General features: G+C 43.9%; 1 protein-coding gene across 2 annotated transcripts in view; it reads left to right on the top strand.

The window, feature by feature from the left end:
* SMYD2 (SET and MYND domain containing 2) overlaps nucleotides 1–24,368 on the top strand; it is a 56,793-nt gene that overhangs the window by 26,415 nt on the left and 6,010 nt on the right. For both annotated transcript variants that reach the window (XM_012506609.2, XM_030812881.1), the window contains 7 exons: nucleotides 7,335–7,445; nucleotides 10,942–11,002; nucleotides 11,721–11,845; nucleotides 17,841–17,908; nucleotides 20,820–20,922; nucleotides 23,377–23,487; nucleotides 24,170–24,290. In XM_012506609.2, the coding sequence (XP_012362063.2) occupies nucleotides 7,335–7,445; nucleotides 10,942–11,002; nucleotides 11,721–11,845; nucleotides 17,841–17,908; nucleotides 20,820–20,922; nucleotides 23,377–23,487; nucleotides 24,170–24,290 (700 nt within the window). The remainder of the gene's footprint in view (nucleotides 1–7,334; nucleotides 7,446–10,941; nucleotides 11,003–11,720; nucleotides 11,846–17,840; nucleotides 17,909–20,819; nucleotides 20,923–23,376; nucleotides 23,488–24,169; nucleotides 24,291–24,368) is intronic.

The raw sequence follows: 24,368 nt of genomic DNA, 5'->3' as shown, positions 1-24,368 counted from the left end.
ATTTAAGGGGCTTGGTTTTTCAGCCTGAGAGAATGACTGGATTCTAAGAACTTGAGGGTGCTGATGGTGTACATTGTGTGAATAAGGCTTATTACAAAATGAGTCTTAACTCCTTTAAGTAGCTGTGAACAGTGTATTAATGAGTACCATCAGAGTGTGTGGCATGTGGAGTTAGCTCCGAGTCTGAGTCTCCTGAGCACGCTGCTAAACTATCTTCTGTTAGGCCTCATGAGGTGGCAGTATTTCGACGAATCGTCATGGCCCACGTTGGGATTTGAGATGCCCTTTATGGTTTCCCTGCCCCCAGGACCTAGAATCCCAGATTTGCAGACCCAGAGACCTTATTTGTAAGCATGCAATGAGGGGTGTCCTCCCCTGGGGGAGGCTCACATTAACCAATATCCCAACCTGTATGCGCCACAATGCCAGTTTATTACTCTACAACAAGAAGTTGAACAGTCTAGATTTCCTGCCCTTGAAGACAAAACTGTGCAGGTGGTCGCTTCATAATGAGACAATTGCTTGGGGAGCAAGGAACCCCGGGATGGAGGAAACAGTTACAGGATTCTACTGTTGCAAGGCCGCAGGCCAAGAGAGCCTTCTGTGTCCAGCCTCATGATGGAGTTTCCCCTGCTGTTCACTGAGTTCCCAGGCAGGGGCACCCTGAGCACTGGGGATTACTTCTGCAATTCTGCTTTCCTGTGCTTCTGTTAAGTGTCTGGTGACCAAAGTACCCTCCTAGGAGGTGAGTGGTACCGCACCTCCTGAAGCCTCTTGTTTCTAGAGGTGGCAGGCTGGATCTGACCTGTAAGTTTCATTCGTGTTTCATCTGTCTCCCACTGCTGAAGGAAGAGGCTAATGACCATTAAGGTTTTTCATCCTTTAGTACTGAAGAACTAAATAAGTGTGGGCAGTATATTATAAAGAGATAGAGCAGGCATAAAGGTTTAATAAAAGTAAGTGCCTAGAAATAAAGGGTAGTGCAAGGGCTTCGTAAAGGAAATCATTAGGGAGGAATCTGGGGCATTTGCTCCAGATAAAAATGTGTTCAGGGTTCGGCTTAAGGGAGTGCTTGCATGGGATCAAAGTAGAGGCTCTGCTTAAAGGATAAAACGTGGCACAAAACAAGAGCAGCGATGAGGAAGGTAATTGAGTGATTCTCCACCTAAGAAAGCATGGCCCTCGGCTGCTAGTAATTAACTGGTCCTTCCTCAAAGGTAGGCCCTACCCCCCTGGAGTCATCAGGTGGTCAGTGCCACACAGCAGATGGTGGAGTTGGGTTGGAGGTTATCGAGTTCAACGTGTCAGTCGATAAGAAAGCGTAGTCCCAAGTGGTTGGGTGACCCAAGATCACCCAAGGTCAAACAGTGGCAGAACAGAGATGAGACTTTACACACTACTTGGGGAGGGCTTTCACCCCTTTACAGTAGTGTGCTTGGGAGAAGTGAGGGCCCTCTAGGAAAGGAGGTGCTGTGGGAATGTCAGAGAAAGAGAAGTGGCCTTCAGTGAATGTGAAAGGGGAGAGCTGTGTCCATTGTTGCCTTGGCCAGACACCTCTCCAAGAGTGCTGAAGGCTCACATTGCTTTCTGGGGGTTTCCTCTTTACATGGAGTAAGGCTTCTTAGGGGATCCTAGCCATGGTGTATGTTCTCCCCAAGCCCTCTTCTGTCTACAGTGCTTTCGGATTTTGCTTTATTTGATACAGTTTGGCTCTGTCTTGTCCTGTTACTTTCCTCTTAGTTCACTTGACTCAGTGTGATGGTGCCAGAGGAAAGATTTTAATTGCTAATGCATGAAAGGGTAATGGGAGGAAATACAAAAGAAACAGAAATTCCTTTTTAGTTGGGTGCATTATTTTGTAACCTGTGTGTTTTAATGAACTGTATTTATTTTTCTAAATACGCCTGGGAAGCAAAGTATATTACTCATTCACCCACTCACCCATAAATTGTACCAGGATATTTTCAAGAGAAGAGTTTTAGAAAGTTGTTATATAGAATAATCATTGTGCAGTAGGACTTTCTAGGGTATATTTCTTAACTGTAATGAATATGAAGAAAAAAACCTTTGTGTTTTGCAGCTGAGGGGGTTATGAGTAAGCTTTGAAAGTAGGAAGGGATTTTTTAAAGTGTGTATGAGGAGCATGTGAGAAAACAGTAGGCCCTTATCATTGACTAGAAAATAACTGAAGTATAGAACATGTCTAATAAATGCCGTTGTTATGGGTGATTAGTGTAATGGGGCCAGAGTCATAGGTTCAATCCTGGTTCAGTTCACTCCTGTTAGCCATAGGAAGCATCTTAAATTTGGGCCACTCTTTTTTTCTAACTCTTTAACATCACCAGTAGGAAGAAATGTGTGTGAATGACTGAGTATGTCTCATCACTTATATTGGGAAAACGCAAAGCGTATGTCCTAGTAATGGTAGCTCAGCAGCACGGGCCATCTTTGTAAAAGGTGGTCAGGTGTCCACCTGATTGCTTTTGCACTCTTCTTCTCAAGGATCATGCTAGTGGAAAGCAGAAATCCTGTGACATTATTTCCCTGTTCCACATTTTAAGAAATAACATGTGGATGTGTACAGGTAGCCTGTGTTTGTTGTTAGAAGAATAGAAACACCAAATGCTAGAGGCAGAAAAGGGACTTCATGATGAAAATCCAGTCTCCTTACCGAGGAAGGCAACATATTTGCTCAGCAGAAAACTGGATGCCATAATAATCACTCTTTTCTTCCAGTGCTGGAAATGCTGGTGCACCATGAGATAATTTTGCAACTCTTTATGCATCTTTAAGCAGTTTTGACTATGCATGAAAGTGAAAGTCATGCACAGTAGTTATTATCTTAGTTGAAAATGAATTAGAAGTTTTAAAAGAGGACCATCAGTATGAAAAATTCCATATCTCACCTTTTTTATGGATTTGATTAAGTTACACAGTCTGTCCTCATTATGGGAAAATCAGAAAGTGCAGACTAAGACAGAACAAGTATTCATAATCTTATTCCTTGAGAGAATACTTTGGTATATATCTTCCTGAATCCCTTGTGTGCTTATATGTGTATTTTATTAATTTTTTTTTTGGAAAATGAGATCCTGGTTTACAGAAAATTTTATAAGTATTGCAGTCAGGGCAGGAGCACTAACTCGAATTTTGAAGAATAGTGGGAAAAGTTTTAGAAAAATTGATAACATTTAAAAAAGCATAAAGAGTTGCAAAATCACTCTGTATACGGCAGTACTGCCAGTATTCAAAAAAAAAAGTAATTTATCACATTCATTCCTACTTATCAGGTTAGCCTAATTTTTTTTTCAATTTTGTCCAGTCTGGTTGCTTATAATTTCTTATGGGCAAAACTAGGGTCGTTGCCACTGTCAGGTTCTTTAAAATATGTGGACCATCTCTATGATAGAAGAGAATGTATCAAAATATGCTTAAAAACCTGACATTTTTACTAGATACTATCATGTCTTCCTTTTTTAAGAATTAAAGCTGTGCAGTGCCATCGTGTTATATCTCTGCCCTTCCTCCATTAATCCACCTTCAAAAAAGAAAGTGAAACATTATTACTATGGTAAATTTCCTTTGATAAAATTTAACCTGATTCTGCATTTTCTTGAATTTATCCAGCTACCTGATTTTAACTGCTATGAGTGGGACTGTATCTAATTCTAAGTGCTCTTACTTTTATCTTGGTTCTGACATTGCCATAAACTGCTTGAAGTCAAAGACTTCATCTCCCATCCCTGCCTCTAGGGTCAGTTGCAGCACTTGTTGAATGAATGAATGAATGAATGAATGAACAATTACCAACGTTTCAGAACGCAGCCTGTGCCAGGCACTGTTCTGAGTGCTTCTTGTGGATCCGCTGATGGGATCCTTTGTGCCTGATGAATGCCTGATGATCCCTATTTGGCCCACATTTGTTGGTAGTCTTCAAGCTTGATATCTGATTATCACTGTTGGAAGGTGTAAACTCACAGACTCAGAATTCTGGACTTGCTAAGTAACTTAGGGATCATGTTATTTACAGCCAAGGAGACAGGCGCAAAGGGATTAAGAGACCTGCATTGTCACACAGCTGCTTCGCTGCGAGTGGGGATAAAATGCAGGTTTCTTGAGTCCCAGGTCAGCAGCCCTCCTGCTTGACAGCACTCTGCTTTCCTCCCAGAGCTTTCCTTGTGTTTGATTCCCTTCCTTTTGAGGACATTTATATCAATAAATGTCACCATTACGTAATATTTACAGTAACATTAATTTTAAATCAACTACATTAATAAATTGATTATATTTTATAAATAATAATTATATTAATAAATGTTCATATTTAACTTCCCAGGTATTCATTGTAGTTGCCAAACACCAAAGCACCACCTGAAGTTCAGAAAACAACAGCTTGCAGGCCCATTAGGGACAGAGATTATGTCTTGGAGTTTTCTTGGAGTTACTGGAGTCAGTGGGCATTTGTCTATAGTTGTTAATGATCCATCTGTCCCCATATCTCCTCAGGTATCCCAAGGGTCATCTCTGTCTTTTCGTCTTTGCTCTGCAGCTGAGGAGGGAGCTGATTAGTCTGCAGGGAACCAGACCCACCTGTTCCCACCTCTTCGCCTCATCACCACGCTCTCATTTTAGGCTTTGGCTAAAAGCAGATTCTCTTCTCCCTTGTGCATATCTTGTAATTTCTTTTCCTCCCTGCTCTTAGTTATATTTGGCGTGGCGTTATTTAACTCTGCAGAACATCTTGGCCCAGAACTTGAGCTAAAGGGCTGTACCATAGACTGCATTAAATCATTAAGTGACATTATGTGCTTCCTTCTTGGGGGATCAGGGTGGAGGGAAGAGGGTAGGGAGACATCTTCATTCCTTCAACAACTATACTGAGTGCCTAGTAAATGCCAGGCACTGTTGTCAGTTCTGGGGTTACAGCTATGAACAAAACAAAGTTTCTTTATTTTCCTGGGGAGAGACAGATACTAAACCAAGCAACTAATAAATATGTAATATGCTCAGGTGGTGAGAAGTACTAAGAAGCAGCAGAAAGCAAGGAAAGGGTGAATGATGGGGAAGTGCTGTTTCTGACAGGGTGATTGTGGCAGGTATCTTGAGAAGGTGACATTCCAGCAGTGGCTGGAGAGGAGGGAGGGAGTCACATGGATATCCAGGGGAGGAGAGTGCTAGCCACAAAACAGAGCAAGTGCAAAGGGCCTTGAGGCAGGTACATGGCTCCAGGCGCAGCCAGGACACTGCTGTGGCTAAGTGCAGTGAGGCAGGCGAGAGTGTGGTGGGAGATGGTGGGCTGGGGGTGGTGCAGGGGCGCTCCCATCACGTGTGGCCTCCTAGGTCACCTTTAGCGCTTGGCCTTTTGCCTGGATGAGAAAAGCCATTAGGTTTTGAGCTGAGGACTGGCCTGATCTGAGTTTTGTCAACAGAATCCCTCAGGCTGCTTTCTGGAACCTAGTCCATGGGAGCAAGGACAGAAGCAGGCATCTAGTTAGAAGGCAGTGGCAGGACATTAGTCATAAGAGATGTTGGGGCTGCAGCCGGATAGAAAGGTTGGGGAGTTAAGAAGTGATCAGATTCCAGGCAGAGACAGAGGATTTGCCAGAACTGACTGAATGTGGAGTGTGAATGAGAGAGCAGCGTCAAGGATGACTCTAGCTTTCTGGCCTGAGCATTTATTTTTATTTTTGAGACAGAATCTCACACTGTTGCCCAGGCTGGAGCATAGCGGTGCAATCTCGGCTCACTGCAACCTCTGCCTCCTAGGTTCAAGCGATTCTCCTGCCTCAGCCTTCCGAGTAGCTGGGACTACAGGCACACGCCACCACACTTGGCTCATTTTTTTATTTTTAGTAGAGATGGGGTTTTATCACGTTGGCCAGGCCAATCATAAACTCCTGACCTCAGGTGATCCGCCCACATCAGCCTCCCTGCCCTGAGCATTTATGGCCATTTTCTGAGCTAGGGAAGGCCAAGGACAGAGCAGGACAGTACCCAATTCCATCGTGAAAGAGACAGTGTGTAAGGGCTTCTTCCATCAGTATACAACGTGCTCTGATATTTCCCATCTAAAAAAAAAAAAATCTCCTCCAACTTTTCACTACTCTAAGCTGTGTCTCCTTTCATTCTTTCTTGAATCTGCTGCCAGTCATTTCTTACCCCGTCACCCCACCAAAACTGGTTTTTATGAAAATCATCAAGCTTGCATGATTCCAAATCACATTGTCCGTCCTCTCACACTAAGCCTATCTCCAGCGCTGGCATCATCATTTACTCCCTAGTCCTCAAAGTACTTTCTTCCCTGGGCCTCCAAAACACCATGGTGTCCTTCTCTCAGTGCCTTCCCCATCTCAAGTGATGGCGCCTCCACCCTTCCAGCAGCAAATATCCTTCATCCCTCTACCCAGGGCAGGGAAACTTCAGGGCGTATGATAGAAAGAATACTACTGTTAGGCCAGGTGCAGTGGCTCACGCCTGTAATCCCTGCACTTTGGGAGGCCGAAGCGGGCGGATCATGAGGTCAAGAGATCAAGACTATCCTGGCCAACATGGTGAAACCCCATCTCTACTAAAAATACAAAAATTAGCCAGGCGTGGTGGTGGGCGCCTGTAATCCCAGTTACTCAGGAGGCTGAGGCAGGAGAATCGCTTGAACCTGGGAGGCAGAGGTTGCAGCGAGCCAAGATCATGCCACTGCACTGCAGCCTGGCGACAGAGCGAGACTCCGTCTCAACAAAAAAAAAAAAAAAAAAAAAAAAAAAGGAAAGAAGGAATACTACTGTTTCATCCCGTGCATCTTTGGGAAGTCCTAACTATTCCTAAGTCTTTCCAGTGGTTGCCCTTCATGAAACCCTCATTTGTGCTTTTTAAAAAGTCGCCTGTAAAAGGGACTCATTGCTGTGTAAGTCAACTCTCCATTATTTGCCCGGACATGAGAACAAAGCCAGAGCGGAACTGTGAGGCAACACAGCCAAATCAATGGCTGATACTCAAATTGCTCCCTCTGCAATTTGACAGCTTGCACAGATGATGGAAAGATGTATGTGTTGTTTGGAATAATGAGGCGCTGCAGAAAGCCATGAGGTGCTTGAAGAAAAAACACAAAGTAGGTCTTCTCATCCCAACAACCTTGACCAGGCCTGAGTGAAGGTCATACAATCCTGCCTATCTTAAAGGATGTTTTTATCTCTAGCTTTTGTGAGCATCCTTGTGTTTTCCAAAAGGAAACATATTTTACTTGACCTTAACTAGGGGGACTCACTGCATCCTCTCCTCTCACACTTTATTCCAGTGTATGTGCTGTTTTTTAATAATGTTTTTTTCAATCTTCCCAGAAAGAAGATTGGCCCATGCACAAGCTGGAATGTTCTCCCATGGTTGTTTTTGGGGAAAACTGGAATCCCTCGGAGACTGTAAGACTAACAGCAAGGATTCTGGCCAAACAGGTGAGGAAATGGGACAATGTTCAAGTGCATTTTATTTTATTTTTCTTTTAAAGGTCAGAAAGATGAGTAACTGACCTTTGGTAACCATCTCTCGTTAAACATCCTTAGACTACATTTCCTATCATATCCATATGGACAAGGGTGGGGAAAATACTCCAGGCATAATCTGGTTAGTTGTGTGCCCTGTGCAATTAGGATGTTGCTTACCCTAGACCAGGAGCATAGCCACAGCTCTGAAATTCTGAGCTGTTTTCATGACAGGTTTACATGGAAATACATGACATGAAAAGCCTGACCTCAAATAATTAGAGCTTCCTAGGGAACCAGATTGGTCTGAGCAGCTTTGAGATTTTCCCCTCTTTTCATTCTGACATAAAGAGTGTACTCTGTTCCCCTTTCCTGTGTAATATTCTGCTCCTTCTTGTCTCCTTTCTTGCCTGTGCATAGGCAGGCAAAGAATAGGATGGAACAGCCTTGCCTATGACATGTGCAAAGAAGAGAAAGAGTGGAAAAGTAGAAATAGAGGCAAGGGAGAGGGGAAGAGAGTTAAAAAAAAAAGTGAAGAAGAAGGAAAGAAAGAGGTGCCCTTGATGGAAACAGATGATAGTCATCAATGGCTTTCTCCAGAAGTGATGCCAACTCTGACTATTCCGTGGTGGGCAGGCCTATGCAAACTTACCCTCAAAGACTAAGGAAGCTGAGAAACAGAAGAAAGAAGCTGACAAATCCAGTTTATTGGAAACATTTACTAGGACTTACGAACTGAAGCCATGTCTATGTCTTGGGTGGCAGCAAGACAAGATGGTGGATCCCTGCACCATTATCCACCAGACCCAGGGCTTATATACCATGGGGAAGAAATGTGTACAACAGTTACAAGGAAAGGCAAGGATGCTATGCAGATCTGCCTGAGAGCAAGATTTGTGCTCAAGATTGTATTGACCTAAGGAAGAATTTAAGGTAGCCCTAGATAAAGTAGAAATCTTAGAAGCATTCCCAGAGCAGGAGTTAACCAGAAATCAACATGGTACATCAGCATCCAAGATGAAATTTCTTTAGCCGCCACACTGACTGTTCTCCCCCTGGTCTGGTTCGTTCTTGCTGATTGCGTGATAATTAGACACCCAAACTAAAAAGAGGACAGGAAAATGCCATAGAACTTGTCCTTGTGATCCAGTGAAATAGGCAGTGTGGGGCTTAGAAGGCATATGTCCAGGCTGTGGAGGTGTTGCCCCTCAGTGCTGTCAGAGAAGTTGGTGGCAGGGCCTCTGGACTATAAATCTTTTAAAGCTGAAATTTTGGCCGGGCATAGTGGCTCATACCTGTAATCTTAGCACTTTGGGAGGCCAAGGCAGAAGGATTGTTTGAATCCAGGAGTTGGAGACCAGCCTTGGCAACAAAGTGAGACCCATTTTCTTTTTTTTTTTTTTTTGAGACGGAGTCTCGCACTGTCGCCCAGGCTGGAGTGCAGTGGCGCAATCTCAGCTCACTGCAAGCTCTGCCTCCCGGGTTCACGCCATTCTCCTGCCTCAGCCTCTCCGAGTAGCTGGGACTACAGGCGCCCGCCACCACGCCCGGCTAATTTTTTTTTTGTATTTTTAGTAGAGACGGGGTTTCACCGTGGTCTCGATCTCCTGACCTCATGATCCGCCCGCCTCGGCCTCCCAAAGTGCTAGGATTACAAGCGTGAGCCACCGCGCCCGGCCGTGAGACCCATTTTCTATAATAAATTTTAAAAATTAAAAAAATTTCCCAGGTGTGGTGGTATACACCTGTGGTCCTAGCTATTCTGGAGGCTGAGGCAGGAGAATTGCTTGAACCCGGAACTTCAAGGCTGCAGTGAGCTGTGATTGTGCCACCGTACTCCAGCCTGAGCAACAAAGTAAATGAGACTCTGTCTCTAAAAATGAAAAAAAAAAAAAAAAAAAAAGCTGAAATTTCATCCACTTCTCTTATATACCTCCCAGTCCTCCTCCACCCTTAAAATTTTTCTATTTTTTAATCTAAGCCAAATGTGATGGAAATGATTAGCATGTATCTGTCCCCAGACCAAGTTAGGATCCTGGGCTGTGTAAACAGAAGTAGAACATTTCAAAACTCTGAGGTCATCCTTCAGCTATGTTCAGCTTGGGTCAGGTGCTTGCTGAAATGCTACCTCGCCAGCCAGCCGAGAGTAACAAAAGCCATTCATGGGTTTCCTGTAGAGTGAGACCAAAACATCAGAATTGTTTCCCTGCAGGAGGTTAACTTTCGGATCCTTAATAACAGTTATTTTTAAATTTATGCAGAGTATTTGGGCTGAATGAGTCAGAGGAAATAGGATGACTGGGTGAGGTATCAGAGTCAGTAAGTCATCAGATGGGATCTCTGCGCATCTTGGGAAGATTGGGTGGCCAAGCTGGTGTTTTATTATTTTGTTCCCCTGAATTATTGATGATATTTATAGTGATCTGTTAAGAATTCAGAAGGGGCTGGTAGACTTTCCTGAATAAAAAGCTTTCCCAAGCAAGATGACTTATAAATCTTATAAAAATGCATCACGTGAATGGAAGATTTCTGCTCTAAAAAAGAACTATTGAAATATTTCGGCACCAGGAGGGTAGTCTGAATGCAAAGATGAATTTATACAAGCTTCATTCAAGTTTTATTATAATTACTACTACTACTAATAGTGTATTAAATGAAAGTTACCTGCCCATCTTTTCATCTCTATAGGACTTGATGATTAAAAAAACAGACCATTTGTATTCTAGTGGCTTGCAAAGGATTAGGGGAGACAGGCTACCAAACTACCAAGGGGAGGCTTAACATGTTAACTAGGGAGGTGAGCGTGCCCTGCTAGACCACCTGTATCCCCAAATTGAATAGCCAGATTACAAAGACACGGCCTTGGGCCAGCTCCTGAGCTCTGCCTTTGAACTCTTGTCAACACCAAGTTTATTCATGTTCTCAAAGCCTAGCGGGTTTACTATTGTTAGCTCCTCTTGGGGTGTCTAGAACAAAGCCAGCAACACGTTTAAAGTGAATCTGGGCTCACAGATACAACCAAAAGTGTTCTTTTTGAAACACAGAATCTGAGATCATTTTAGCCTATGCTTAAAGAAAGTGTAAAATGGATGGGGGGTTTGATTTTGTTCCTTTTTAGAAGGAGAAATAATAAATAGGATGGTTTGTCTGTAGACCCAGTCCTTTTAAGTAAGGACCCTAAAAAGTTGTTTTCCGGCCCTGTTCTTTCCCATAACAGGCATTTCTGAGCCTACTGTGTGCATAGTATTATCAGGGTGTTAGGTACACGGTAGACATTTAAAAAAGCGCTTTAGAAGAGTCTTTGGATTTGGCTGGTGGAGAGCCCTAGTGGTGGAGTCCTTGAGTAGCTTGTTTTACTTCCTTAAGAATTGTTACTTTTTCTGTATGTTGATGTAAAAGTGAAAGTGCCACTTTATTACACTTGTTGTTAAAAAATTTGTATCTGTGTGATTTCTTCCCCAATTGCTAGAAAATCTACCCAGAGAGAACACCTTCAGAAAAATTGTTAGCTGTGAAGGAGTTTGAATCACGTAAGTCTTTCTGTGACCAGCCGCACAGCTCTCTCAGCCACAGATTTCACATGGGTTAGGCAGGATTGAAGCGAGGACGGGCTAGCTTGTGCTCAGAGGAGTAGTGATTTCTTTAATTACTAGTTTTTATTTTGACTTTTGTACTGTTTCGAAAAGCACTTTTAGCTTTTTTCTTCTGAGTTGACAGGATTGTTAGGAAATAATTAAAGGACGTAGGAGCTCCCAAGATGAATTATTGCACCCTGAGCTACCTCCTGCTGGCCCTCTTGGCATGCTGAATATTTTTGGATCTTTGCTGAATTGCAGTCCTCTAAATAGCTGATGTTCTTACTGAAAGCCATGAAATCAGGGGTTGTCCAGTTGTTTGACCATGGCCCAGATTCCCGGGCCAATTGGGGGGCCCTTGACTAGGCTGAGGCTGGTTATGAGTCATTGCTACCCATCCCTGACCTCGTTGCTAACAGTCAGTCGAAATCTCGTGTCCCGAGTGACTTCTAGTCATCAGAGGGAGAGAAGGAAGAAATGGCTTGCTTTCTTTCCCTAGGGTTTGTCAGTTAAACCAAGTGATGGGGAAGAATGTTCTCTGGGGGTTCAACATGTTAGTTTTGGGGTTTTATTTTCACCCCTTCCTTTCCTCTATATCATTTACAGCAAAAATAGGATGTAGCTAGAAATCCCATGCTTTCTACCGGGTGAATAATGGATTATTTATCCACAGATCTGGATAAGTTAGACAATGAGAAGAAGGATTTGATACAGAGTGACATAGCTGCTCTCCATCACTTTTACTCCAAGCATCTCGAATTCCCTGACAATGATAGCCTCGTAGTACTCTTTGCACAGGTAAGGATGCCGGCAGCAGGTAACACTCAGTCTGGCCTTTCCCTCTCCAAGGCCCTCTCCCCAGCACGCACTCAGTGAAGATGAATGCAAATAGAACGATGGCATCTTCCTGACAACGAAGCTCTGAGCCAATTGGACCCTGTGTTGCCATAGCCTTGCTCGGTGACCTTGAGCAGATCAAGGTCCCCTCTGCTGGCCCTCATTGATGGGTGGAGTGTAGGAAATTCGCCTCTGCCTCTGCCTCACAAAGAGTTCATGAAAACAAAGGAGTTGTCAGTGCCCTGGTACTCTGGCATACTTTAAGCTCTTTGCAAAGAAAAGACCATTTGAAGTTCCTACATTAAATTTTACTTTTACTCTCTTAAACCTTCTGTTCTATCTGTAGTGTTTTTTCACTGTAACCAAGGCTGCACTGATAGGAGGGCCCTCTGTGATGGCCCGAGGAAGGGCAGTCACTGCTGAGAGGAGCCCAAGTGGGTCTAGATGCGGGAAGTCTTTCCTGACAGTGGCTAAGAAATCTTGTTTAGAGAAGCCTAGGTTTACGGAAATCAGATGTGAGGAAAACTTAGGCTTCTAAGCAAGAGCAATTTGAAAGTGCTTACAGCTTTGGAAACTAGGCCACTGGCAAGGCAAGGGTTGGGCATTGTTAGGACGAGAGAACAAAGGGTGCAGCGGCCATGCCTCCGGGAACGCACAGCCTTCCTGTTATGGTGAGGGTGGCTCTTCCTGGCCTGACTTACTAGATTGGATTTCTCTCTCGTGTGCCTTTGCGATTCCCTCTACAAACTGGGCATCTAGTTGAAAGTGACCTTCCCAGAGAGAGAAATACTAGAATTCTGCTCCACGGGAGCAAGAAGCTACATTAGTCTCCGGATGTGTAAAAGAGATGAAGTGGACACCTCTCTGGTTTTGTCTTAGAATAGAATAAGCATTATCTAATGTACCCTTTGCCCAGTAACTCTGTTTGCAGGAATCTGTCCTAAGGATATAATCAGAAATCATGGACAGAGATTTACATACAAATTGTTTATTGTAGGATTATTTTAAAAGCCAAAGGCAGAAAAGAAAGAAGGAAGGAGGAAAGAAGGGGAGGAAGGGAAAAAGAAAAGAAAAGAGGAAAAGGAAATACTATAAATGGCCAGTAGTGGGAGTTTGGTTACATAAATTATGGCATCTCCATGTGATGGAAGGTTACATAACCTTTACAAGTTACGTTTCACAGACTGTCTAAACATGGGAAATGCTGATGACATAACATTAAGTATCAAAGCAGTATGAAAAGTACGAAAAAAGGGTATAAGATGAAAACACACATACATAACATAAAGATTAAGTGAAAGTTCACAGTTGTCTTCCGAGTTGTGGAAAAATTTAGGCTTTTTACTGGGTGACTTTCTGGATTTTCTACAGTGAGCATGTATAACTTACAAAAAGCATGCTAAGAAGGAGAAAAAGGCAAAAAGCACATACTTTAAAAATTACACACATAAAGAAAGTGGCCAAGCACCATGGCATGTGTCTGTAGTCCCAGCTACTCAGGAGGCTGAGGTAGGAGGATCACTTGAGCCCAAGAGTTCGAGGCTGCATTGAGCTGTGATCACACCACTGTACTTCAGCCTGAGCAACAGAGAGAGACCCTCTCTATAAAGAAAAAAAAAAAGTGAGTCATTCATCACTTCTGCCCACTTCAGCTTCCCCCCAGCTGTGAACAACTATCAACAATTTATTGAATTCTTTTATAAACTGTATTTAGATATATTTCAGTTATGTGACTGTCATAACCAGAAAAATATGCGATTCCTTGTAGGTGAAAAGGTGGCTTCAAGTTTTGAGTGTTAAGGTAGAAGGAATAAAAGACTTTTCTAATTTTCATATTATCCTGGGTTTAAATTGTATTTTCCTAAGTATCCTGAGACAGCAGATTTGGCTGACAATGGGAAGTGAGGAATCGACTTCTCTTACATTTTCTGAAAAAGTGAATAAATACTTTTTCTGGTTAGTTTATATATGAGAAAACAGAGATGAAATAAACATAAAGTGTCTACTTTTCTGGCTATGGAAAAAGATAGCTTTTCCTCTAACGCAGTGATGCATGCTGATAGGATTTCTCAATGTTGATGCCGTAGTTAAAGGACCATATTTTCATAACCAAAAATCAAGTCACTCCATCTCACAAGTAGAAGTATATTTGTGGTGAAAGTGACTGACTCTTTGAAATATGGACTGACTCAGAAAATTCAGAACATTTATATACCTTAAAAATGTATATATATACACACATATGCATACACACATACACGTAACTATAGAGAATTCCTTTATTGACTTTATCAAATAAGTATACATTTTGAGATTTTATGTGAATACAAATAAGTATACATTTTGAGATTATTTGTGTTCACACAAATACACACACGTATAATTTTTTCATATGTAAATTTGAAAGGGGACATTTACTATCCCCAAAGAAAACTCCAAAGCAGAAATGCAAGGTGCTGCTGCAGCCACATGCCACCGGTCCCACCTCTCAGCCAGCAGCTACGTGTCTGCTGTTCTAGCCCCTGAGCCCTTTCCACCGTCTGGTCCGTGGGAGGCTGTTGTGGGTTACCTCGAGACCTGGCAGCAGCTGGCAGCAGAAGGTGACCGCACATCTTTGACAGCATCGAGGTGTGTTCTAATCACTGGGAACATATGCATGATTGGGAGGTGTATTTTTGGTGTGCAGCCTACATCTAGTCTAAATGCTAATTATGAGACTAGCTTTTGCAAGGTTCTTACGCCTGATTTGACTTCAGAAAAAGGACTGTGGACCATGCATGTTTCTTAACATGCAAGTTCACTTTCCTTCTCTAGGGATATTTCAGAAGGGAGGGAAAGCTGGCAGGAAAACTGCTACATAAGTAGGCTTAAACACCATCACGAAAGGAACAGTAATGACTCTTAGGCTCATGGGAGCCTTAGCTCATGAAGAAACACACGCAGTCTTCCACAGTAAGAGGAGTTGGGGAGGAAATAAAGGGACTGATGGTCATAAAGTGATCGATTCTGAAGGAATCTGGAGTCATCGACTGGTCTAAGTGGGCTGGCTACAGAGGAGGGACTGAAAAATCAAAGAAACAAGACTCTCATCCCCAAAGTAGTCAGAAGCTGTCTGTCCCTAGATCAGTTTTGAAAATTGTTGCAAACTTTTCTGATTCATTGTTTCATTCTGAAAACATTTGGACCAGAAACTGCTGAGGCGTGGTAGTATTCAGTCTGAGATGATACATAGATCATTTAGAACCCAGTATAATACCAGATACAGGTCATGCTCCGGTAATTTTGTTGAATGAATGAAAACTTTAATTTACTCTTACCTAATGTTGGTTGATGGTCATTGGTTAATGGTTGTTAGTCAATGTCTGTATGACAGAATTGGTCAGGGTACTTGGAGTTGGCACAAGAAATAGTATGCCAAGTCTTCTACTTACAAATGCCCAACTCCCAGGATTTCAAAGGCTGTGTATTATTTTACTAATCCACTGTACCCTCCCATTTTCTGCTTTTTGTGTTGAATTGTAAATACTTTAAGTCAAACCCATCATATAGCTCTTATTGCTTTGTATACCAAGAGCTCTTATTGCTTTGTATACCAAGATTTTCAAGCCCCTGCGTTTGGCCCTTTAATGTTAAGCAAAATAACCACATTAGCATTTAGTAGATCTGACCAATTTTAGAAGGAACATGGTATAGTGTGAAGAAACCAGCGTTGCTGTTCAGAATGCCTAGTCTGAATTCTGACTCCTTTTCTGCCACTTATTATTTACGTGTCCTTGAGCAAGTCACTTAATCATTGAATCTTCCTGAGCCTCAATTTTCACATCTGTAAAATGAGTTGCTGTAGTAATGCAATAGTGATACTGCAGATTTATGGGATGGTAAATCTGGAGTACCTAGCACAGTGCCTGGCCCAGAGTGAGTGCTCAGAGGATGCTAGTTTTACAAAGCCCATCTGTTGGCCTGAATTGTAACAGTGCAGTGTCTCCAAGTGCAGAAGAGAGTGGGGTGGAATCGTTCAATGTGAGTGCCTCACGGACAGAGACTTCATAGCAGCGTGGGACAAGCAGGGGTCTCAGCCTTTGTCACCAAGTAGCTTTGTGACTGTGGACAAATCATTGTTCCTCTCTGACTTCAGTTTCGTCCTCTAAAAAGTAGAGTCTGAGTTTTCTTCCAGTGCTGAAATTTTAGAGACATATGAAGATCACCTAACGAATTGTCTCCTAATAGTCTGATTTTCTTTGAGGCCACAAATTTTCAGCCTGTTTGTCTTTCTGTGCACAGTGCCCAGCATGTAAGGGCTCCCAGTACATATCTGTGGAAAGAATGAGTTTATAAAACAGTACATAAGTTAGGCATGTATAGTCCTCATTTTCAGCCTGCTTGTTCTAAGTTAGGCTTCCAGAATGGTGAAAGTTGCCCTTGGTATTTTTCTATGCAACATTTCTTTTTTCTTTTTTTTTTTTTTTGAGATGGAGTCTCACACTGTCGTCCAGGCTGGAGTGCAGTGGTGCAATCTCGGCTCACTGCAACCTCCACCTCCCAGGTTCAAGTGATCTTCCTGCCTCAGCCTCCCGAGTAGTTGGAGCAGCTGGGATTACAGGTGCATGCTACCAGGCCCGGCTAATTTTTGTATTTTTAGTAGAGACAGGGTTTCACCATGTTGGCCAGGCTGATCTTGAACTCCTGACCTCAGGTGATCTGCCCACCTTGGCCTCCCAAAGTGCTGGGATTACAGGCGTGAGCCAGCGGGCCCGTACAACGTTTCTTTTAAAGGGTGAGAAGGTGGCCTGTAGGTGATTTGGCTGAGACTTGAAAGGCAAGGTCTCAGTGCCTCAGCTTTAAGCCCTCAATCCCTCTGCCTCCCTAACAGAGAGAGGGATAGCAATTAGATTAGATGAATAAGGGCTTCATATTTACCACCTCACCTTATGAGATGAGCATTGGATTGATTCCTTTTTTTTTGAGACAGAGTTTCACTGTTGTTGCCCAGGCTGGAGTGCAATGGTGCAATCTCGGCTTACTGCAGCCTCTGCCTCCTGGGTTCAGATGATTCTCCTGCCTCAGCCTCCTGAGTAGCTGGGATTACAGGCATGTGCCACCACACCTGGATAATTTTGTATTTTTTTTAGTAGAGATGGGGTTTCTCCATGTTGGTCAGCCTGGTTTTGAACTCCCAACCTCAGGTGATCCGCCCACCTCAGCTTCCCAAAGTGCTGAGATTACAGCCGTGAGCTACCATGCCCAGCTGGATTGATTCTTTTCTTTTCTTTTCTTTTCTTTTTTTTTGAGATGGAGTCTCACTCTGTCGCCCAGGCTGGAGTGCAGTGGCGCAATCTCGGCTCACTGCAAGCTCCGCCTCCCGGGTTCACGCCATTCTCCTGCCTCAGCCTCTCCGAGTAGCTGGGACTACAGGCGCCCCCCACCACACCCAGCTAATTTTTTTGTATTTTTAGTAGAGACGGGGTTTCACCGTGGTCTCGATCTCCTGACCTTGTGATCCGCCCGCCTCGGCCTCCCAAAGTGCTGGGATTACAAGCGTGAGCCACCGCGCCCGGCTGATTCTTTTCTTTAAAGACACAGTGATTCAGTGATAGGCTCACGATCATATAACAAAGCTGTAGCAGAATTGAGATTAGACTCCAGGTATCTTAACTCCCATGCAGATGTGCAAATGTCAGGCCTCAGAGTCTTGGGGGTCTTCGGCATGCCTGGGCCACTGTATTTAGATGGTAGGTAGGCTACACTAAGGGATTCATCACAATTCTGCTTGTTTGTTTATGCATGGAACTGATAAGTAAATTTTGTTTGAACGATAACATGGGCAAAAGAAAGGTTTTAAAACCACCACACCAAAACATCTTCCTTATTTGTTAAAGGTCAAAATTGTTAATAATGATCTCTACCCAGAGAGAAGCTCCAGCTCATTTTTTTCCTTTCTCCCTTTTTCTTGCTGCAGGTTAACTGTAATGGCTTCACAATTGAAGATGAAGAACTTTCTCATTTGGGATCAGCGATATTTCCTGAGTAGGCTGAGTTTGACTTCATTTCTTTCCTTTTTACTTACTTAACACTAATTTGATTTTTTTTTTCATTTTTAAATAACCCACCTAACTGCATGTGGCAGACATGAAACTCCAAGTGAATTAAAACAGCTTTTTAATCTGCCAGGTTTCAAAATATTTCCCCTACACTTAAGGATCCAAAGGTAGTAGTTAAGAGAACAGTTGCTTGTTAAGTCCTGCTAGGCAGAGAGCTGTTATTAAAGAATATTTTATAGTGTGCTTAGAAGGAACAGCTCATGCCCTGCTGAGAAATTTGCTTTCTGCCTATCTGTGGTTCTGGAAATCTTTCCATTTCTTATGCTCAAACTGAAACATTAATTGCCAACCAAGAATTGGCCACAAGCTTGAGTACAGAATATATGAGCTTCTTCTCCATCTGTCCTTTTTGATAAATACCAGTACAGAAACAGCACAATTTGGAGGGAGAATATGCTGAAGTAGTGGGCCAGATAAAAATTTCAAAGAACTATAGGATTTTCTCTGGACTTGAAGAATACTTGAGTAATTCAGCAAAGGCTAGCCAGTTGACAAATGGAGATCTTTATAGATCTGACTTTAATGGATTGCCAAGAATGATTTTGCCTTTGTCTGTCTCATGGAATGCGTATTTCCAAAATGCTTCAGTCCCTGAAATCAAACCCTTGCTTCAGAGATAGAGCCAAGGAATTCATCATGCATCCCCCCACCCTCCAAATTAATCCACATTGTAGGTAAGTTCTATCTAGAGGGAGGCTGCTTAACATATACTGCAGGGGCCTTTGCCTGTAGGTTGCCACATAGGTAGGAAACCCTTAACACTCATGCATTTGCCCTGAGTGATGTGCCTGCCCTTAGCTATGTGCGTCTCTGCTAGACGCTGTGCATTGTGTAGTTCAGAAAGAGAAGAATCTGTATGGTCTGTGTCTTGTGAGCAGCTGTCATGGGCTTACTTGAACCGGAGAGACTAAAAAGTTTGTTCATGTAATATTTGTCCTTGGGGCCAAAATGGCATCATCTGCAGTTGGAATTCTGGTAGTCCAGAGGAGAGGAAAGAAGCTTTTTTTTTTTTTTTTTTTAAACTTTGGCCCCTGGGAAAAGGCAGGAGAAAAAGAAGGCATTGGACCCACTGAAGAAGCTGTGTATTGACACCTTTATAACTGAAATGAACTATGGAATGTCTCTGTTCTCAGTATCTTAAAAGACTAAAAGATTAAGAGGTGCTGCTGGGCGTGGTGGCTCACACCTATAATCCCAGCACTTTGGGAGGCCGAAGCGGGCAGATCACAAGGTCAGGAGTTGGAGACCAGCCTGACCAACATGGTGAAACCCTGTCTCTACTAAAAATACAAAAATTAGCTGGGCATGGTGGCGCACACCTGTAATCCCAGCTACTCAGGAGGCTGAGGCAGCAGAATCACTTGAACCCAGGAGGTGGAGGTTGCAGTGAGCTGAGATCACGCCACTGCACTCCAGCCTGGACAACAGAGCAAGACTCCATCTCAAAAAAAAAAAAAAAAAAAAGAGTGAGGTTCTTTGAGGATTCACACCTGTCAGTGGTTGCCAACAGAATTATGATACCAGAATTATGATACCAAGAACATGCGTTGTTTTAGGGTCTTTGCCTTACTGCATTTCCCCCACCTTCATTAAAGAGATACTCGAGTCTGCCTTGAACTATTTAATACTTCCACAAGATGGTTTAGAAATGTGCTTTTATTTTAATACAACTGCCTTTCGATGCATTTGTTTATTTGATTTCCTAGGGCCTGATTCCTTGGGCATCACTTTCCAGGAAGCCAAGTGGGCCTTGGTGCAGTGCAGAGGTGGCCCTCCCCAAGGTCAAGACCAGGAAGTTGCTACCTGTTTATCTCAGGCACCAGGCCAACCACATACTTTGCTTAGGCCTTTAGCAACCAGGAGGTGGGGGAGTGCACTTGGCCATAGCCAGCCTGGGGCAGTTCATCCTCATCAGGCTTCGAAACCCCTTTCCCTTTTTGTATTCTCGGAGCAAGCAGGAGAGGGGCTGTGGTCTCTGGAGGGTCAGGGAGGTGACATTGGCCACCAGAGCAATGACACACATGGCTGTGAGTGCCCGTAGAAGCATGAGCCCCAGTTTCTGGGCAGTTTTAATTGGGGGAAAAAATCCCTTTGGGCTGAAATCATATCGGCATTGTGATTTCAAAGGCAGCATTTTCAGAGATCAAGCACTTTTTCCCTGTAGTTTAGAAATTTCTGTTCTCAGAACTTTGACCTTGATATAATCAGAAAGCTCAAAGCACCTCGCATAGGCGAATCTCTCTCTCTCCTTCTCGCTGTCCCTGAAAAGCAGACAGTGAGCAGCAGGAGCAGTAATGTCCCAATTTTCCAGATGAGGAAATTGAGGTGCAGAGAAACTCAGACGGGTGTCTCCGGGTCTCTCAGGGGATCACACACCCTTCCTCCCTTAGGAAGCTGGCATTTCTCAACATCTGAAAAAAACATGTGAGAAATAATCCACTAATACAAAAAGCTGCTTGAAAACGACAACGCACCTGTCTTTGACAGTGTATAGTGGAGTAGCAATTAGCTGTGGGTATTGGGTTCTGAGAGCTGCATTCTATCAGGAAGGAGTATTTGTGGCATTTGTTGTTTTTGCTGTTGTGTGTTTTTTGGTTTTGGCTTAGATAGTACTTGAATTGTGGATTTCAGTTTTTAATATGGTGAAAGTCGTAGATGGTAGATAGGATTATCAATGCATGCAGAACAACCTCTTAGAATATGATAGCCAACTATTAGATTTTTTAAAAATGTCTTGCAAAGATTCAGCTCCTCTGACTTAGCAAATAAGTAGTGAAGGAGACTAAACAGTCTGCCTATCTCATTTTAAAAACTGGGTTTTCTCTTCTGACTGACAGCGTTGCATTGATGAATCATAGCTGTTGCCCCAATGTCATTGTGACCTACAAAGGGACCCTGGCAGAAGTCAGAGCTGTACAGGAAATCAAGACAGGAGAGGAGGTGAGTTCATGGCTATGGGTGGCTGCAGCAGGGGGCTTGAGACTGCTCTTTTAAAAGGCAATGTGGACAGATCCCTGCAGTGTCACTTGACAGTATGAGCTGTGAATGCCTCCAGCAGTTTAGTTGAGTCTGCCCCCAGGCTCTCGAGGAGTCGGTGATCAGATTTGTGACCTGTAGCTTAGATTCCCACACTTTGGGGCTTCTGTTTTGTGCTTACCATTTCCATCTCTGGTCAAGAAAAACAGGAAGTAATAAATTTGAGTCAAATTTCTCATAAAGCTTTATAGAGATTTAGAGAGGAAGAAGACATTTACTACCAAAATGACCACAGTCAAACTTTTGATTATCTTTAGAGTCTCTGTATCCCTATTGCCAAACAACTGAGCTTTATTTTATTTTATTTTATTTTATTTTATTTTATTTTATTGTTTTGGTGAATTCTTGCTTGTTCCCCACCATCCCGCGAAGGTCCAAAGCAAAAGAAAGCAAGCGACGCAGCAATAGCTAAAGAGCTGGCACTCCAAGAGACACATCAGAATTTCGTGTTCTAGCAGTTCCACATCTGAACTTCAGGTCGCAGTTCACTTTTTAGGAATCTAAATCAAAGGTCCAGGTATATGCAGTAACAGGAGAAGTCAAGGCAGTCTGTGGCCAAGGGGCACCTTAGTTTCCCTCCTCAGCTTCAGGATGTGGAGAGAACCCGCTTTCCCATCACCTGCCCCGCGATTCCCTGTTCCCTTCCTGTGTGTGATTCCTGACAACTTCATGAGACGTCTCACCTGGGAAGGGCTGGCCTGGTGGATTGCTGTAGTATGCTCTGTGTTCTTAAGTAAATTCCCAGCAAGACACATGAGTTTTTAGGAACTTGTAATCACACACTTAGGTTAAATTTCAGTTTAGCAATTTGTAATGCTATTTTACGTTGCATGCCTGGATATTTGAAGTGTAAAGTGTAACTGTCAGTGTGCTGAATGAGAAGTGCTTTGCTTTCTCTGGAAGGCGCTCACTAATCCACAGCTGCACTGGGAGCTGAAGCCCAAGGTGCAGGCAGGTTGGCCCTTCTACCTTCAGCTAAATCCATTATGATGAGGGTGTGTCCCCTTTCGGCTGGGGTATCCGAGTTTCCAGAGGTCTTGTGGAGACTGCCCTGAAGCCTTTCTTGCAACAGATAATTGCAGCCAGTCAGAATGCAGTCACCCAGGCTCCAGTGCGCCTGTGGGCTGACTGCAGAGGTGAGCGGGTTGTCACCTAGGCTGGCTCAGTCTGGCTGTGAGCAGTGGTACTGGAGTGGCCTTTGTCGCCATCTTCTGGAAGCTTCCGTATGTTGCACTGTGTGTCAGTCATTACAGAGATCGTCGGCAGGCTCTTGCGGTGTGAGGCAGGGCAGGGGTGGCTGCGGTTTCCTTTTGCCCTCATGTTCTCCCGGATCTGAAACGCAGTAACCCATTTTTGGGAAGTCAGTGCTTTGGGGATTACTTACCCTTCAGAGAAGGAGAAACCCATTCCCCAGGGTTTCGGGGTAAGCTGCAACATGTCCAGTACCTCCCCACGGGCTGGGGAGAGCTTAGCACCCAGCCCTGCGCGTGTCCTCCCCTGCCTGCCTGGTGGTGCCCGTGGTCACTGGCACGCTAGCGGCTTCGTGAAATCCATCTGTTCAGTCAGACATTTGCCTGATTGTGTGGGATGAGCAGCCAGTGCTGTCCCAGTGAGTAGATAATGGACATCTAAATGCTGGTCTTCTCCATATGCTCCAAGTCTTAGTTACAGACCCCATTAGGAAAAGGCAAGGACGGTGGAGCCCCATGAACCAAAGGTAAGGACTTTCCAAGCTCCCTGCCCTGCAGGATCAGGAGCTGCCCGCTGGGCCAGGCCACAGCATTCTGATGTCCTAGAAGTTGTGTTCACCCTCTGCTGGCCCCCCAGAGCTGTGGGTCCCAGCCCACCGAGTGGAGCCTCTTGCTCCATTGCCAGTTGATGTGAGGAGAAGGAGAACTTAGCTGCATGTGTGTGGCGTATGCGTGCTCATGCCCTCCCCTGCACGCAGCATCCAGTGATGATGGCAATGAAGCATTTGTGCCGTCTCAGGTAGTGAAATATGAAACTACATGAAGGCCAGGCAGAGGCAGCTGAGGGAGGCAGGGATCTGCTGAAGCCTCCAGGACACTGTTTTAAGGACTCTTTGATTCTTCAGACTTTTTCCACTAACCTGCACCTTGGCTTCAGCTCCCAGTTCAGCTGTGGACTAGTGAACGCTTTCCAGAGAAAGCCAATGTCAGGTGGCTGCTCAGTTCAGGAATTCGGTGCCTTAAAGCAAACAGCACATTCCTCCACTGCAGCCCACCTTATCCTCCGCCCCTGCATGGATACCACCGCAGGTGACTGCAAAGGCACGGGAATGATGAGGATTGAGTTTACCTGTAGCAGACTGAAGCTTTATCTTTTTGGACCCTGTAGGTTTTTACCAGCTATATTGATCTCCTGTACCCAACGGAAGATAGAAATGACCGGTTAAGAGATTCTTATTTCTTTACCTGTGAGTGCCAGGAGTGCACCACCAAGGACAAGGTAAGGTTGTTCATTGGGCAAGAGCGGTGACTGCACTCTGATCTCAGGACCTCTCTGCCGAAGAGCTTGTCTGACTTGGCGGATCTCCTCTAGGATCTTTTTGACCCTTTAAACCCTCCTTACAAAGACAGCCAGAGGGAATCCAGTTAGACCAGGTCTCTGTTCAGACCTGCTCCTAGTAGCTAAAGAAAACATTTCCATTACACCGTACAAACAGGAGAAAGGTCTGCCAAACTGCTCTTTCTTGAAAAGAAACAAGAAAGAGCCAAACTGCTCAAAGGAGGAGGGGGGAAAGCACATGAGTATAATCTTTAGGTTTTCCAACCTGTTCACCAGAATATGTGGAAATTTCCCTGGCATTTTCCAAATTGTTCTGTCAATGCCATCCTTCCTTATTCTAGTGTCTTGATTCGTAGATGTGTAAACACGTATATCTGCCCATAGCCAACACATTTTAGATAAGGAGTATCTAGAAAATTAATTTTTTCGTTTTGTTTCTGTGAAAAGGTAATGGAGTACTGAATTTCTTTAGATGCATTGCCTGATTTCCTTTCATTCTTTTGTAACCTTGGAAGGGGTCAGTGTCGACCGCTGTGTGGGAATGTGTATTCGATGAGAGGTTTCCCTATCAGTGTGGTTTCCATGGGCGGTAACACCTTGCCCTTGTGGACATTTCCTTCAGGATAAGGCCAAGGTGGAAATCCGGAAGCTCAGTGATCCCCCAAAGGCAGAAGCCATCCGAGACATGGTCAGATATGCACGCAACGTCATTGAAGAGTTCCGGAGGGCCAAGCACTATAAATATATCCTTTACAACTGCCCTGATAGCTTATTATCCCTCGCCAACAAGACAAGGTGGGAAGTTGGAAAGAGGGAGCAGG

The sequence above is a fragment of the Nomascus leucogenys genome, chromosome 5 (assembly GCF_006542625.1).
Source record: "Nomascus leucogenys isolate Asia chromosome 5, Asia_NLE_v1, whole genome shotgun sequence".
NCBI classification, from domain to species: Eukaryota; Metazoa; Chordata; class Mammalia; order Primates; family Hylobatidae; genus Nomascus; species Nomascus leucogenys.
The sequence above is the reverse complement of the archived record's forward strand: the minus strand, read 5'-3'. Positions and strand labels throughout refer to the sequence as shown.